Genomic DNA, 16,564 nt, shown 5'->3' on the forward strand with positions numbered 1-16,564 from the left:
CGTTTCTAACAGAGTTCCCACTAGGTCTGTGTTCTCTTTATGAACTAAAATAGCAGAACTGAGACTTGTCTTTCTGTTTTTTAATCATTAAATAATCCACTGGTCATCTTTTACCTAAACTTAAGAATCTCCATTCTCTTGAGATATCATCTTGAATAGTGAGAAAAAGTGGAGATTACTCCTTTTATAGTCTCTCCTTTAAAAAAGTACTTTCTGCTATCGTGAAGGCAATTCCCTTAGTATCCAAGCCCTTCCCCCATAGGGTTGTAAGAGGTGAGCATAAAGCCCCAGGCACCCAAGAAACAGGGTAGGAAGATCCCAGGGCAAAAGATTAAACTGCTTCTTTAATAAAAAAAAATAGTAATAGTAAAGAAATCAGAAATATATAGGTATATGTATACATAAACCTACACACACACACACACACACACACACACTTACTCATCCATTAGAAAGAATGATATTATACCATTCACAAAGAAATAGAAATACTTGGGGAAAACAATGTTAAGTGAAGTAAATTAGGCCCAAGAGACAATGGAACCCATCTTTGCCCTTATGTATGGAAGCTAAGAACTACTCAAATAAAGACGTTGGATGATATGCAAGTGTATATAAACGTATGAGGTGAAATATGGCAGAATCAAGGGAGATCTCAAATAGTGTATATCTTCAGAAAGGCAAAACAAAGTTCAGCAAAATAAAACACTAGGAAGTGCATACTAGAAAGGGGGTAGGGTGGGTCAAGGGGAAAGAGGTAGATGAATAAAGAGAAGAGGGAGAAAAGGCAGTCAAGACTTGAATGTATAAGAAGGGTGAGGGAAGGGTAGGTAAGGGAGGGATGGGCGAGAATGTTGAAAGGGAAGACACTGACCAAGATTGTATGATATTCATAAACTGCTTCATTAAATGGCAACTCCTTTGTACAACTACACTAATGGTGGTAAAAAAAATTAAAAGATAATTGTATTAATTTTCTTTGCCATAACGAATCTCTATTGATAGTTTGGTGAGTTAAAAGCATACACATACAGATTTGTAAGTTCTTAAAGTAAAAAAGAAAAGAATCAAGCATCATGGCATACTCCTGTAGTCCCAGCAATTCAGGAGGCTGAGGTGGAAGTATTGCTCGAGCTCAGGAGTTCAAGACCAGCCTGGGCAATGCAGTGAGGAGACCTCATCTTGGGGAGCATAAGGAGGGATTGGCTGAAGAGGAATGAAGCAGGGTTAGAGATGCAGCTTGAATAACTGAGTATCTGCATGGCCAAGCATTACACAGTGGGAGTCTCCACACTGGAGTCCAGCAATCAGTGAGGACAAATCCCTGCCTCAGCCCCACTCCACCCCCACATACAGCAGTGACTACAGAGAAATAGCCGGAGGTGGACCAAGGCCTCAGCCTGTTTCTTCATCCAGGATCTCAGGACAGCAGCTGGACCACCAGAGCCCCCAGCCGAGCACCTTTATTTTTTACTGGTCTCAATGTAGGCTCCACCTATTATATATTTGTGTTCTAAGACCTGAATACACTTCCCTAATGCTGAGGTCTGTAAGAAAGGAGTCGAAAAGCCTCAGGGTTGGCAAAGGCTGCGAGTACATTGTTAATGATCCATTTGTTTCCCTTTGGATCCCTCCGGGTCCATTTGGATCTATTTTGGATATCTTTGTTTTAAGCATCCATTCCAGTGACATTCTGTCATACAGCATAGACTGCCAAACTCCGAAACTGCATTAACAATTCAGAGGTCACTTACAAACCAGCTCATCCTTCGTCAGCCTCAAATTCAAAGAAATATTTGATGAAGGATTTCAGCATCCCACCATATCCAAGATGGCTTTATTTCTTGATTCATAATCATTTTAATTCTTGTGATTTACTAAGCAAAATCAGTTACAACACTCAAAAAAGATGTGGTTATGCACATGTAACTATACACCACATATACACATACATGAGCCGACGCCATGTGGTATGTACCAGGCTTGCATGAGGACTGTCCAGTCACACAACAGAAACCATTGCTTCACATTGCATGCAGTTAACCCAGGCTCATAGGAAGTATTGTTCTTGCTGAGCAGGGTGGAGGGCGCTTTCTGTTATCAGAAGAGGGGACTGCAGAGCTGGATGGGTGGGGGAAGAATCTAGGCTAGCACACGGATGACTCTATGTGGAAAAATCAGTGCTTTGTGTTTGATGCTTACAAGGAAAGAAAAACAGGGCTTGACACTGAAGAGCTTCCATTTATAATATGCTGAGCCATGTTTATAGCTTGAGAAGGTTCACACAGTGCAGCAACAAAGCAAAAAAAATTTTTTTAATGTACCAAAGATTGCTAAGTAGCTCCAGACACCAAATTGAGCCTGCGATATGAAAAGTGGTAGCATCTATAACAGGAGATTTGGAGAATTGAAGCTGCTGCACGTGGAGAATGTTCTATTCTTCCCGGTCTACCTCTTTCACCCACTGTGCCAGCACCTGACTCCCCCCAAAAGCTCCCTCATGGAGCAGAATAGAGATGCCAGGAGAATCAGAGTCTGATCCAACAGTGAGCAAGATATACTAACCTGTCAATGGCTCATCAGCCCAAGACTGCCATTAAGGGCCTTGAACCATCGCCAATGCTAAGGACAGACCCAGCAGTAGCTGCAAATATAAACAGACCACTCAGCCAGCTTCGGGCAAGGCAGGCTGCTTGCCCCACTAGGTTTTTCTTGGAGCTGAAGTGGTGGTGACAATAGTTGCTACACATTAGAAGGGTTCAAAGAGCTTTAAAACTTCCCAGGACCAGTACCCACCTCCGGAGTTTCTGATGTGGTGGCTCCAGGGTGCTGTCTGAAAGCGAGGAGTTCGTTTTCAGGGCTCCTCAGATACAGTCAGGCTGCAACTCACTGCTATTGGCTTGCAAGTAGGGAGTGAAACAGCCAAGCGAGAAGCAGAGTACTAGAATGATACAACTTAGGGTTTAATACCTGTGCAAATGCGAATTCTAACTCAGTGACTTGGGGCAGGGTGGTGGCGCTCTGCATCCAGCAGGGCTGACTCTACATCAGTGGTGAAAATATACTTCCAACGTCTGCTACCATTCTGGAAAGAAGTTCTGGAGAGCTACTCATGATTCATGCCATTTTAGGTAACAATAACATCTCTTTCTTCTCAGTGCTGTGGTAAATTAATCTCACAGATAACACAGGATCACTGGGCTGGACAGTTTTACTTGAGACTAAAGACTGCATGGTGACATGCCACCTTTATTAAATGGCATCAGGGTGTGACAAGGTTGGGGTGAGACAGCTCTTGAGTGTACTTTGGTAACTTCTCCAGCTTTGTTCCCTGCCAATAGTACTGACGCCCCTGTTTCCAGAAGTCACCAGCAAGACAGTAAAGTCTCCACAATGTTCAACTTTTAAAAAATGGCCAGAGCTGCCAGTAATCTCTTTACTCCAGAGACTGAAGCAAGAGGATCCCAAATTTGAGGCCAGCTTGGATACAAAGTGGAATCCAAGAGACAGAGGTCAAGAGAGGGAAGAGAAGGGAAGGGACAGGGAAGGCAGAGGGAGAAGACAGAGGGAAAGGGGGAGGACAGGAGAAGAGTGGGGAGGGGAAAGGAGAAGAGAAGAGGAAGAGAGAAGGAGAAAGAGGAGGAGAGGAAAGAGAGGGGAGGAGAGAAGAGAAGAGAAAGAAGGAGGAGGAGGAGGAAGAGAAGAAGAAAAAGAAGAAGAAGAAGAAGAAGAGAGGAGGAGGAGGAGGAAGAGGAAGAGAGGAGGAGGAGGAAGAAAAACAGGAAAAGAGGAGAGGAGGAAGAGGAGAGAGGAAAGGAAAGGAAAATGAAGAGGAGAATAAAAAGGAGAGAGAGAAGAGGGGAAGGGAGGGGAAGACTTAGAAGGGGAGGGTAAAGACCAGCAGTTAAAAGAACACAGACTCCCAAGGGAGAACAAGGGAACTTGTCCAAAAAGAAATGTACTTTACCTGACCTTTGTGACTGTAATCCCTTTGTATATCACCTTTATAATAAAAAAAATTTTAAGACCTCCTTGCCACTCACTATGCAGGTGACCTTGTCATGTCCCTGGCCACTCTAAGTGAGCACTTGTATAAACAAATGCACAGTACATTCTGACACATCAGCCCTCACGCACGGGACAATCTGCAGACTCACTCAAGAATAGAAGACACTTGATGCTGTTCAAAAAAAGCTTCAGTTTTCCTTGAGATCTGTTTTGGTATCCAAAACCCCTCTGTCCCACCCTCCTCCTGCTGTCTTCCCAGTAGAGACCAGTAAAGTGACCTCACAGAAGCACCACATTACTCCACAGGATTTCTCTATGACCCATTCATAGAGGCCGAAGTGAGCAGCTGCGACCTCCAGAAAGCTGACAAGTAATCAATCTCACAGCATTCTTAAGGTCCTCCAATCAAACTTCCTCACAGAGAAGAGACCATGCATTCCTCACTGTACATTCATCTAGTCTTCTAGATTCTTCCAGAATTAAATTCCAATGCTAGGGTCTCAATCATGGTGGGCCCACACTATACCCCCAAGACACACCCACAGTCTGAAATTAAATTTTTGCTTAGGATAACTGAGTCTCTGAAGGGGCTTGAATCTAAAGCAGCTGCCCAAACCCCCTTTGTGATTGTCATGGATTCTTCTCTTCCCAGACAAATGTTCAACATGAAGTTTGTGAATCATTGTTCTGTAAGAAAATCCAGCATGAAGTCTGGTCATGTTAGCAAGCATTATCTCAAATGAAATGAAGTAGAGAGAGGTAAGGGTTGTTGAGGAAGCCACAGCGTGATCTCTGTGCTGGCTCTTCAATCTCTTGTAGTATTGAGTTCTGGACACCTGTAAGGGATTACAAAACTTACCTTTGCAAATCCATACACCTTTACAAGTTTTAGTCGGCCTTTATCTTAACCTCTGTTAGAGCTGAGGATATTAACGTGGACCCCCTACCAAGGCCAGATGCTTCTGTGTGGGTCAGACAGAAACATCTTCCTTACAACATCATCACTACAGGATATATGCTCTTCCCCCACCAAGTTTTTGTGCCAGTGTTTTTCTTCTTTGTTCTACTCCACAGCATCCTTATACTTTCCTAATACAGCACATCATCAATTCCTTCTTCCTTTTCCTTCTTTGCTAAAATATCAATGTCCGACTTTGCGTTCTTTCTGTCTCTCACTAGAATATCTCCCCTTTTTTCTCCCCTCTTTAAATATCTCTTTTAAATAATTCTCTTGTGCCAGGAGTTAATGGCTCACATCTGTAACCCTAGCTACTCAGGAGGCTGAGATCTGAGGATCTTGGTTTGAAGCCGACCAGGGCAGACATATCCAAGAGACTCAAATCTCTAGTTAACCAGTAAAAATTAAAAAAAGAAAGAAAAGAAACCAGAAGTGTGGGTGTGGCTCGTGTGATAGCACACTAGCCTTCATTGAAAAGGCTATGGGAAAACATGAGGCCCTGAGTTCAGTATGAGCACTAAATAAGTGAGCATCATAACTATGACCTGAAGTGCCTTTCACTGAAAATGGATGTTTTTCTACACGTATTTCTTAAAAGACATTTTTTTCTAGACAGGTTTGTCTAGAGGCATGTTTCTAGCATTTGATTTTGAATGCGTAAAGGCTTCTGCTATACAAATTCAAATCTCACACGCTTAGGCATACGAAGAGGAAGCCTTCAGCCAAGGCGTGTGATTACCAGTATGCAGCACAGCAGGGAATGGGGACAGGCCGGCAGCAGGGGAGCTCGCAGGCTGTGCACGGCACAGGGGGCAGGTGTAGGAAGCATGTAGAAAGGCAGAGGCGGGAAGCTAGTGCTCACCTACTAGCACTAACTTCAGCTCCGTAAACTCAGACCAGCCATGCTCAGTCACAGCATCATTTGGGGATGATAACCTGAATCATGTGCCAGCTCAGCAAAGGTATGATTATTCCTAGAGATCAGAAGCCGAGTCACAGAGACAGAAGCATAGCAGGAGACAGATACGAGAAAGCAGGGCAGGGCGCAGGGACATCCCCGAGTCACCTCCCTGAGGACTGGGGCAAGGGCTGAACACATGAGAAACCTGACTCCTCGTCTCTCTATCAAGAAGCCTCTGCAGGACTAGGAACCTCTCTACAAACAGCCAGTACGTGACTACCTCAAGCTTTCGGGTCAAATAAGGACTGTGCTATGGTTTTATTTTTCTCAACCCTTTACACATGAAAAGGCCATCCCTGGGTCAGCAATAGGATAAAAACAAGCCATAGTGTCTTTCCTGCCTTCCCGCCTCATCTCTATCCAGGACAACCCCCACCGAGCAGCTCCCAGGGCTGACCCCGGCCTCTGCTATTCCCAGAGGCAAGCAGAGGGAAGCTTCACTCCCGGTGGGACACGCAGAATGTTCTAGTAGCGGCCAAGAGGCCGAGAATGGATGCAAAGGCTGACAACTGATGTGGCCCAGGATTCTGAAATCACCAAAGTCTTGGTAAGATGATCTCCATCCTCCTCTAGCATGATGGACAAGGTCTCACACACACACGCACACACATTCACATTCCCTTTATAGATACAGCTCCCATCTCAAAGTCCGAAAGTCGATCCAACACTCAGTGAAGAGGAGATATGTAGACATTTGAGCCCCCAACCCTGCCCTTAACCAGGGTTTCAGAGTAAAAAGAGAAATTACCCCCAAAGCCCAGGTGTATGTACAATAAGAAGTCTGTAACTCGTAGTTCGGAGAACTGGAGGTGATGGAGCTGCTCCTAGCTGCTGTGGGATACCGGAGACTGACCTCCGCACCAGGAGCTGAGCTGAGGCTGCCCGTCCCTACCTCAGGAACAATTCTGATCTCCCATCACAAGGCAGGAAATGGACCTTTGCTCAGTCGCATTCACATCCCAGAAATTCTTAGAAGCAGGAAACATGTGGTCCATGCCAAGTTCTTACTAGTGACTGCAGAAAAGGAAAGAAAAACTTCAGCTTCCATCAACCCTGGGTTTTTTTCTGACAGGATCTATAGAGTTCATTTCTCCAAAAAGATACAGGTGAGCTCCAATTAACCAACAAAAAGCCAGAAGTAGCACCACCTGTGGCTCAGGTGGTAAAGCACCAGCTTTGAGCAAAAAAAGCAAACACTGAGAGACAGAGAAAAAGAGAATGGGCCCTCCCCATGGTATAACACCTGTTTTCACTGTATTTGATGTTGGTATAATTTGGGAAGGGGAAGGGAAAAAAACAAAATGTTTAAATAGGGATACAGGTGGACCCATTGCAACAATGTGATATACAAAACACTATGTTGAAAAACAAACTTTACAATTTAGGCGAGGGGAGAGGGGGTGGGGAGAGGGGAGGAGTGTAGTTGTGGAGGTGGGAGGGAAGGGATGGTAGGGGGAAAACAAAGGAGGAGGCAACAATGCTTGGTAAGAAATGTACTCATTACCTTGCTCATGTAACTGTAACCCCTCTGTACAGTATTTTCACAATAAAAAAAACTTTAAAAAAAGAGAATGGGGGAGGGGACAGGAGAGAGACCCAATACTGGTGTGCACGTGCACACACACAAATAAAATGTCCTTTTGTAAAAGAGAAATTTAGCTGCAATGCATAAGTATCCTGAGAGTGGATCGTGTTGTTTACCCGCTTCATTCCTATGCACTTACCTGTTCAGAACCACATGTGGCACACTGGAAGCACCCCCTATTTGCTGACTCAAGGAAAATGGGAAAGACTTTCAAATTCGTGGAAAAAAGGACCTGGCTTGGCAGAAAGAGGAGCTGCAGATGTTACACTTGTTTACATTTTCATCCCCAAATAAAAACAACAAACTAGCACAGAATGAGATCTTTGTTCTCCAGATAGGCCTGCAGACCCTCCAACTCACACAGCAGCCTGGGTCGTGCTGAGCTTGGAGAAGCAGAATGGGGCAGGACTGACCTGGAAACAGATTGAAATGCAAGGCTGAGAACACAGGGCACAGAGAATAAAGAAAAGCCCTTGATTTTCTTCCAGGAGTGCTCACTGCCCCCACTTTCCCTCCCCCCAGCGTCATTAAGATGAAGAAAAGTTGACCACAGGAAGTCAGACAACAACAATTTCAATAGTAAGAGTAGCCCTGGATCCAATCTCTAAGCACACACCAGAAGTATGGCCTTTTGTGGCTGGGAAGTACCCCTGCGAGCTGTCTCCCATTATTCTGTGGTTTCTTTGAAGTGAGAGAGAGTGAAAAGTGATACAGAACCTCACCTCTCCCCTCCTCCCTCCTCTACCTCCTGTTTTTGAGTGGGAGAGGAGAGGGGACCCTATCAACACTGCCTTCCTCCTCTTCGAAGCCAGTGTCTGCTGTACACCTGGGCAGGTGTTTCTTGAATTTGCAGATTTAGGGAGTTTGATTATAGCTGCTGGAATCTAGCCCCAGTAATACTTGGCATGTACAGTTAAGGAGGTCTAGCTGGAGACCAATGAAAACAATGACATCTTGTCAGATGGACAGTGCATGTCTGGTTCTACAAAGGTCTCCTATCTAGTATGATGGTGCCTGCCTGTAATCTCAGCCAACAGGAGGCTGAGGTAGGAAGATCACACATTTAAGGCCAGCCTGAACTATATAGTAAGACCTTATCTAAACACACACACATGCACACACACACACACATGCCTTCCCATGTCTCAAGCTTTTAAAGGGTGCATACTTGGGTGGCCACAAGAGTCCCAGGATTTAAGTCAATTTCAGTATTGTTTTGCCTTAACATGAACAAATCGGTTCACTCAGTCATTCTACAAGTATATGTGAAATAACCTCTCCATCCGGGCATGGAGTTGGCTTCTAAGGACATGGCTGTAGCTGACAGGACAGACATCTGTGTCTCAGAGAACATCACTGGCCTGTCCTGAGGAGCTATTCCCACAGCCACTCTCCAAGCCATCCTCAACGGTGAGGCAGAGGGGCAAAAATAAAGACTAGGGGTCTGATTCCTTGTTTCTGCCAATACCTTCCTTTGTGGCCCTGAGCAAGGGTGAACCTCTGGTGTAAAACCAGGTAGGTTCAAGTTCTAACAGGCTCTACAGTCCCTTAGTGGGACAGGAAGCAGAGATGTCTTTGCCATTTTCTCACAGTGCTGAATTTCCTGCCTCTCTTATACCTGAGAAAAACATCTAGAAATAAGTGATGCTGAGCAGTAGAGAAACATCCTTGGTATTTCTGGCTGTGGTCTAGATTTATTCTTCCAAAATATCTATTATAAGGGCCCTATAATCCCAGCTACTTCAGAGATAAGAGATTGGGAAGATCCTGGTTCAAGAACAGCCATAAGGGAAAAGTTAGTGAGACCCTCCTCTCAACAAATCAACTGGGTGTGGTGGTTCATATCTATGATCTCAGCTATGTGGGGAACACAAATACATGGAATGTGGTCCAAGGCTGGCCCCATGCAAAAACACAAGGCCTTACCTAAAAAACAAACAACAAAAACAACAGCTGAAATGGGGCACTGGTGGCTCATGCCTGTAATCCTAGCTACCCAGGAGGCTGATGTCTGAGGATCAATATTCAAAGCTAGCCCAGGCAGGAAAATCCATGTGACTCTTTTCTCCAATTAATCACCAGAAAACTGAAAGTGGTAGAATACTAGCTTTGAGCAAAAAAAGGTGAGAGACAGTGCCCAGGCCCCTGAGTTCAAGCCACATGACCAAAAAAAGGGCTAGAGTGTGGCTCAAATGATGAGTACTTACCTAGCAAGTGCATAGCCCTGAGTTCAAACCCCACAATGTTCACACACACACACACATACGCACACACATACACTTTTATAAAACTCTTATAACTCACAAAAGTCAACAAGTGTCCACTGAGCCTCTACTCCACACTCTCGCACACCGCCCCAACACGATCCAGTTTTGATGGGAGTACTATTCATCCAGCACTCCCCCTGAATCACAAATTTCATGAATAACCTTTGCCGGCAACCCTATACCTTCCGAATTCGTATGTTCCTTAGTTTACCAAGGAGAAAGTGAATGCCAGAGATTCAGAAGCTGTTCAAGATCACACACCTAAGTAACTGAGCTGGGATTCAAAGCGGATCAGAATGTTTGGACAGTGTCAAAGACCTCGGTAGGAACTTGCCCACCTGCAGGAACAGAGTTTTCCACAGCTCTCCCTTTTCATGGAACCTTAGCACTAACAGGTGCAATCAATCTAGTGGTGCTTCCCTAATTGAACGAGCATCTTGCCGTACCAATTCTAGGTAAACACATCTGCAGAAACTCCACATTCACGTCCACGTGGTTGCAGGGTTTGGCAATGCACTGGCTGGCTCTCTCGGAAGCAGAGTGGGAGTTTCTGCAGTCCCATGCTACTTTTCCCATGGGAACCAGAGCCAGCCTCAGCATGAAGACTTCCTAGTCAGACACCATACAGGACACACGCTTGACTGAGAGGGGCGGGCAGTGGGGGGGGGGGGGACATGACCCTTGACCTGCACTTGGAGGTCGATGAATCAAAGGCAAACTCTCATAGGTGTTCTCTAAACTGAGATGTGATGAAAAACAAAGTCACCATTTGTCTATTGCTAGAGAGGCCCAAAAAGCCATTCCCAGTTGTTTATCTCTTCCCCGTCAATAACATAAGGTGAATGACAGGACTTCCATGTTCACTGTGAGCCGCTGTGTATTCCAAACCAAGCCCAAAGATGAAGTCTACGGTGAGTCTATGGATATTGTATTATTTTATATTCAAATGTCTTCTAGATGTATTTTAAGTTCTTAGCTGATATTCAGATCCTTTCTTAGGGAATCAAAAAAAAAAGTTAGGGTGTTTATTAGATACTGCCTTGCTCAAAAACTAGATTTTATTGCTTTTTTTTATACCCATAGTCTTTGTTGGTTATTTTTTGCTTTGATTTTTGTTTTTGCCAGTACTGGGGCGTGAAACTCAGGACCTGGGCACTGTCCCTGAGGTTCTTTTGCTCAAGGTTAGCACTCTACCTCTTGAACACAGCACCACTTCCAGCTTTTTCTGTTTATGTGGTATTGGGGAATTGAACACAGGGCTTCATACATGCTAAGCAAGCCCCTTACCACTAAGCCACGTTTCCAGCCCTATTCTTTGTTTTTTTGAGAAAGCTTTTAACATGTCTTTTTACTGATATAAAACCCAGTAAAAGGTAAACACACACCTTTGGTTCAAACCACATAGCTTTCTGAAATTAGGAAAATCAACTTGTGGGAAAGTCTCATAGTCACAGACGAGTAACACAATTACAGCTTTATAATGTTTGTTTTATATGTTTGCTTGGGCTATAATGAATTCATATTAAGATATCAGGGCTAGGTGTAATTTATCTGAACTACTGGTAAGAGTACATCCTATTTAGCAGTATGATGCTAAACAGATGTTAGCTTTAATTCATGAAGCTGTCAATAGCATTCATGCAAAAAAAAGCATTTATTAAATTTGGGGACTTGGCATGATTCATATTGGAAGACGAATGTCTAAAGAGACATGAAACCTGTAACTGAGAAAAAATCCTACAAGAAAGGAAAAGTATTGGAGCTATGAGCCACTTTTATATGCAATAGGATAATGTAAGGTTGATTGTCCAAGTGAGACCCGAAGGGTAATAGAACCTCTGCGCATGTGCTACATGTTAGTGTTTGTTATGAAACTAACTTTGAAATTTCTAAGTAGGTAGATAATGGCCCAAGGCTGGCCCAGGGCCAGCACAAGATTCAATCTGGGAAAAAAAAAAAAAACTAAAACTAAAAAGCATTTCAAGGTATTACTATTCACAGGGACCATTACCATTTTTGTTGTGGTTGCTCTGGTACAGGGCTTGAACTTAGGGCCTTGTGCTCTTACTTAACTTTTTCACTTAAGAATAGTGCTCTACCATGTGAGCCACTCCTCCAACTTCTGATTTTGTTTTTGTTGGTTAACTGAAAATAAGCTTCTCACAGATCTGTCTTCCTGGGCTGGCTTCAAATAGAGACCCGTAGATCTCAGCCTCCCAAGTAGCTAGGATTATAAGTATAAGCCACCGACACCCATTTCCCCAAGCTGAAAACACTCTCTGGCATTCCGTAAACCCAAGTTCTTGACTATTTTCCTTGACATACGATATCTTTGGGTGGCTGGTTAGTGAAGACACATGCCAAGATGCTGCTAATGTCACTGGTTAGGACCAGGTAGGAGAAATCCCACAGTGCTTTCTGCAATCTGGAAAAGTTGGCAGGAGCAGCGTAACAAACAGACTCATCAAGCACCACTGGTTTCGGAAAGCCTGACATTCGTTCTGTAACTGTGGCAGATTTATAGGAAGTCTGACCTTTAGGGACTGGATAAATGAACAAACCAACTCAGGGACATCTTCCACGTTAAAGGCTTCACCACAGTGCTAGGAAAACAACGTGGTCCTAAGAAATAATGTGGGCATGTAGATGAAACCTGGTGCTGAAAGCAGGCAAGCTATCCCACTAACCAGGCTAGACACAGCAAATGCTCAGTCAGTTACTCCTAACAATCCTTACACATTCCTTCATCCTAAGCCAACACACGTCGGGCTTGCCACGAGGCCGCCATGTGCCAGGAGAAGGCAGTCCTTTGTGTCTCAGAAGTGACTAAGGCACCAAGTAGACGGATTTCAATGCATGGGAAGATGCAGCCGCGCCTGATGATACTGATGAAGCGTTTAGCCCATCAGCCCTACAAGTTACACCTGACCCTTTGAGGATGCGGAGGAGAGAGTCAACCGCGAGCATCCATTGGCTACCGCGTCATGAATATTCAAATTGTCCCTTCAAACCATTTCTAGAGAGCATTGTCACCTAGGTCCTACCCAGTAAGACACATCCTGGTAGTTTGAAACCTTGATTCTCGAGACACAACCAGACGACCGAGTGCAGCCGTGGTGCCATTTGCTTGCAGGCGGCCCTGAAAACTCAGATAACCAATCAACGTTTGGGGGTGAGAGGAGCGTGCCCCCAACAAGCCGAGAATCTGGACGGATAGCAACCGCCCTAGGAGCGTTTGAACAATGGGTCCCCTGACCCTGTACCTCGCTTAGTTACAATAAGCACCCCGATGACCGAGTTTACAGCACCTAGATACACGCGTGATCTGTATTTTTTTTTCCAGGAAGATCATGCTTCTTCTGGAATGTCCATAAATCTCCTGGGTCGTTTTTATTCAACTCAACCACATCATCCGGCCACAAGCCTCCCCCAAGCCTTGATACATTCTGTCCTAACCCAAGGTCGAAAGACAAACAAGTGCCAAGTATTTCCTTGTTGACATTGTCCAACACAAAACTCAAGTGCAAAGGCAAGCATCCATCTTCTCCGGGGACGCGCTGTTTACAACGACAGTCCAACCCCCGCTGCCCTCCCGCCTCCCCACTCCCCACGCAGGCAAGACCCGGCGCGGGGCACGGCCGCAGCCCGTGTGGGCTCGGCAATCGCGGGTGCTCGGCGTGGCTCGGGGTCCACAGTCACACGGGGGTGGAGCCCGGCCTTTCCCGGGATCACATGCGGGGTCCCCAAGCGCGTGCGCCCCTCCGATCCTTTCCTGCGCGTCCTCTCCACCTACCCGGGTGCGCCGGACCCCGCCGGGTCCGACCCTGCAGTCCCCCCCCCACCCCAAGCCGCGGGCTCACCTGAAGCACGTGGTCAGCTCCCCCGAAGACTTCAGACACGGGTACTTGGTGGTGGCGATCTTGTTTTCGGAGCAGATTTCCCTAGGAGGAAAAAGTCGCAGCGGGACGCGGTGGGCGGGAGGTGTGAGCGCCGGGATCTCCGCACGGATCCCGGACACTCCCGAGCCTCGGGTTCGGAGGCTCAAAGCTAGAACGATCCGGAGTGGGGGAAAGGCTGAGGAAGCCGGGCGCAGGGGCGCGACTGCACCAGAGCACCGAGGGCAGCACTGCTCATACCCACCCGGACAACCCGGTCAGTGGCTGGGGGACCCGGGCGGGGGGGGGCGGTGGCGCGCAGATCGCGGCGGGGCGCAGATCGCGGCGGGAGACCTCCACCCCCCGCCCCCCGCGTCCCCCGCGCGCCCCGATCCGCGGCCGCTAAGCCCTTACCTGTCGCCGTCCTCTGGCTCCTCTCGGTAGGTCCACGTGTGCCCGAGCGCCAGGAGCAGCAGCAGCGGACCCAGACTCCGGCCCAGCTGCCCCCCGGCCGCTCCTCCCCGGCTCGGCGGCGGCGGCGGCGGCACCACCATCGGGGAAGCTCCCGGCTTCTCCGCCCGGCGCCCGAGCTTCGCTGCCCGCCCTGCGCGCGGCTCCTCGGCGGCGGCGGCCGTGCGTGCGCCTCCCCGGCAGGGGGCGCCCGAGCGCAGGGCGTCCGCGCCACCTGCGCGTGGGGTGGGGTGGGGTGGGGTGGGGAGCTCGGGGTCTGCGGGCGCGGCGCCCCCGAGTGGGGTCGGGCGAGGGGGTCCGATCGGCGGCGCGGGGGCTGGCGCGGCGATCCCGGGGCCCGCGCGCCGTCTGGTGTGCGCGCCGCCCGGGCTTCGTACTTTGCACCCGCGCCTTGCACGCCGGAGGAGGAGCCGCCCGCTCCTCACCCGAGGCCGGGGGAGGAGAGGAGCGGAGGTCAGTTGGTTTCCAGGGCTCAGGGTCCAGCCTGTGTTTCGCCCCTGAGGATCTAGGCCGTGCTGTTTGCCACTCTCCGGCTTTGCTTCTTGCTTGGGAGCAGGCGGGGCATGGACCGGCCTCGCAGGGGCCGCCCACCCCGGCCACACCTGAGGTCACACGGTCCATTACATCCACTCATCACACCTGGAATCCTAGCCACTCAGGGGGCTGAGACCTAAGGATCGAGATTTAAAACCAGCCCAGGCAGGAAAAAAAAAAATCTGTGAGATTCTTTACGTCCAACTAGCCCGCCAAAAGTCAGAAGTGGAGGTGTGGTTCAAGGTGTGGAGAGCCAGCTCTGAGCAAAACAGGCCAAGAAAAGAATGTGAGGCCTTGAGTTCGAGCCTCAGTACTGGCACTGGATAATACATAAATAATAACTATCTCTGAAAAGATCGTCTTCTAGGTGTTTTCGTTTGTTCATGGATTGTGCTGTGGTTTTCTTCACGTTCAGGACAAGCCAGGACCTCCCACTGGGTGGTGCTGGAAATCTGGAATCGTCCTGCCCTGAGCTCACCTGGGGCAGGTAGGAGGCGGTGTGAATCACAGGTCCTGCTGACATGTTTATGGGTAACCCACAAAAATGGGAAACTCATGTCTAATCCATGCAATTTCGTGATGGTAATCCATGTCACTTAGTGTCTTAGCATTTGCACGATCGTTGTCCGTGCTTGTCAAAGAAAAGTTTTTGAGAGATGTGGATGATAGAGCCAAGCAAGGGATCCTTGATCCAGAAGTAAGTCGGGAAAGAGGTTTCATGCTGGATAAATCTTTAACATCTGTGTGTTCCATAGCTCAGGCCAGCAAGCGAGAACATAGCTAGATCACTCACCTGTCCAGGTGTACCCATGGCTAGGGAAGGAGACAGTCTGAGTTGCACAATGTTCTGGTCTGCACTAAGCTAATGTGCACATCCCTCACACACTGATATCTCCCCATTCTTCTGTAGCATGCTTTATATTTTTCAGAGCTCTTTCCCATTCATTATGCTAACCTAAGAATCTCATTTGTTCAAGGATGTGGGCTTTTTTCCCTACACAATTACATAGTGATGGAAGACTTATTGCTATTAAAACAGGACACTGCTAGTTTGTAGAGAGCCGCGAGAGGCCGCACCTGGAAGATGGCGCCAGCTTCCGCCCTCCGCCTTCCCGATGGCCAGTGCTCTCTGTGGTAAACAACTCCTTATATGGCTAAGGCAAAGAATCTGGCTTGCTTCCTGCACCTGAACCTATTGGTGGTTCCCACGTGGCGTATCAGGGTTGGCTACCCAGCGGGTACTTAAGGCTGTGGGGAATTCTCCCCGGGGTTGGGGTCAGAAGATTGCTCAAAGGTCCTGAATAAACTGCAGAGAGAAGAGTTCGGTGTCGCGTCTTCCTTGCTGGTCGAGGCGGTAGCGACACTAGTTCACAAAAACAAGTTAAGTTTCAATTCAGAACCCACCCCCAGAATCTTGTGCAACCAGAAGGAGAGAATCATGGAGCCAGTAAACACCTGGGACTCAAATCCTGGCAGTGGTTTCCTGAGCAGTTAACTTCTCTGAAACCCTGTTTTCTTATCTGTAAAATTGAGAGTTTTCCCTCATAAATATCTGTACGTGTTAAAATGAAATAATGCGTATAAAGCACATTTGTACAGTGCCTGGCACATAGGGAGTTCTCAGTAAACATTAACTCATTATTTTTAATATAAATTATTGCATTGCACAAAAATTTAGGTTTTAGACTTCTAATGTTTTTAGGAGTTTCCATCTTTATTTCCTAACTCCTCTTATTTTGATAACTTTGCTTTTCCTGCCGTTGCCTGTGGATGATAGTTGTACAAACAATAGATTGCATTATAAGAGATGAAATGCTGGCTTCATGAAACTATACGAAGGCTTGTGTGTAGACCTGCAGCTTTTCAAGGAAAGTAATTCACATTGCGACATGATAAAAGCAGCCA

The 16,564-nt window shown here is 47.1% G+C and overlaps 1 protein-coding gene across 1 annotated transcript in view; it reads right to left on the reverse strand.

The window, feature by feature from the left end:
* Ccbe1 (collagen and calcium binding EGF domains 1) overlaps positions 1 to 14,263 on the reverse strand; it is a 175,360-nt gene extending 161,097 nt beyond the window's left edge. The window contains exons 1-2 of the mRNA XM_013019018.1: positions 14,069 to 14,263; positions 13,640 to 13,720 (exon numbers count right to left, since the gene is read on the reverse strand). Of these exons, the coding sequence (XP_012874472.1) occupies positions 13,640 to 13,720; positions 14,069 to 14,208 (221 nt within the window). The 5' untranslated portion in view covers positions 14,209 to 14,263. The remainder of the gene's footprint in view (positions 1 to 13,639; positions 13,721 to 14,068) is intronic.
* Positions 14,264 to 16,564: the final 2,301 nt, after the last annotated feature.

This window comes from Dipodomys ordii, unplaced genomic scaffold, assembly GCF_000151885.1.
Source record: "Dipodomys ordii isolate 6190 unplaced genomic scaffold, Dord_2.0 Scaffold43, whole genome shotgun sequence".
Classification (NCBI taxonomy): domain Eukaryota; kingdom Metazoa; phylum Chordata; class Mammalia; order Rodentia; family Heteromyidae; genus Dipodomys; species Dipodomys ordii.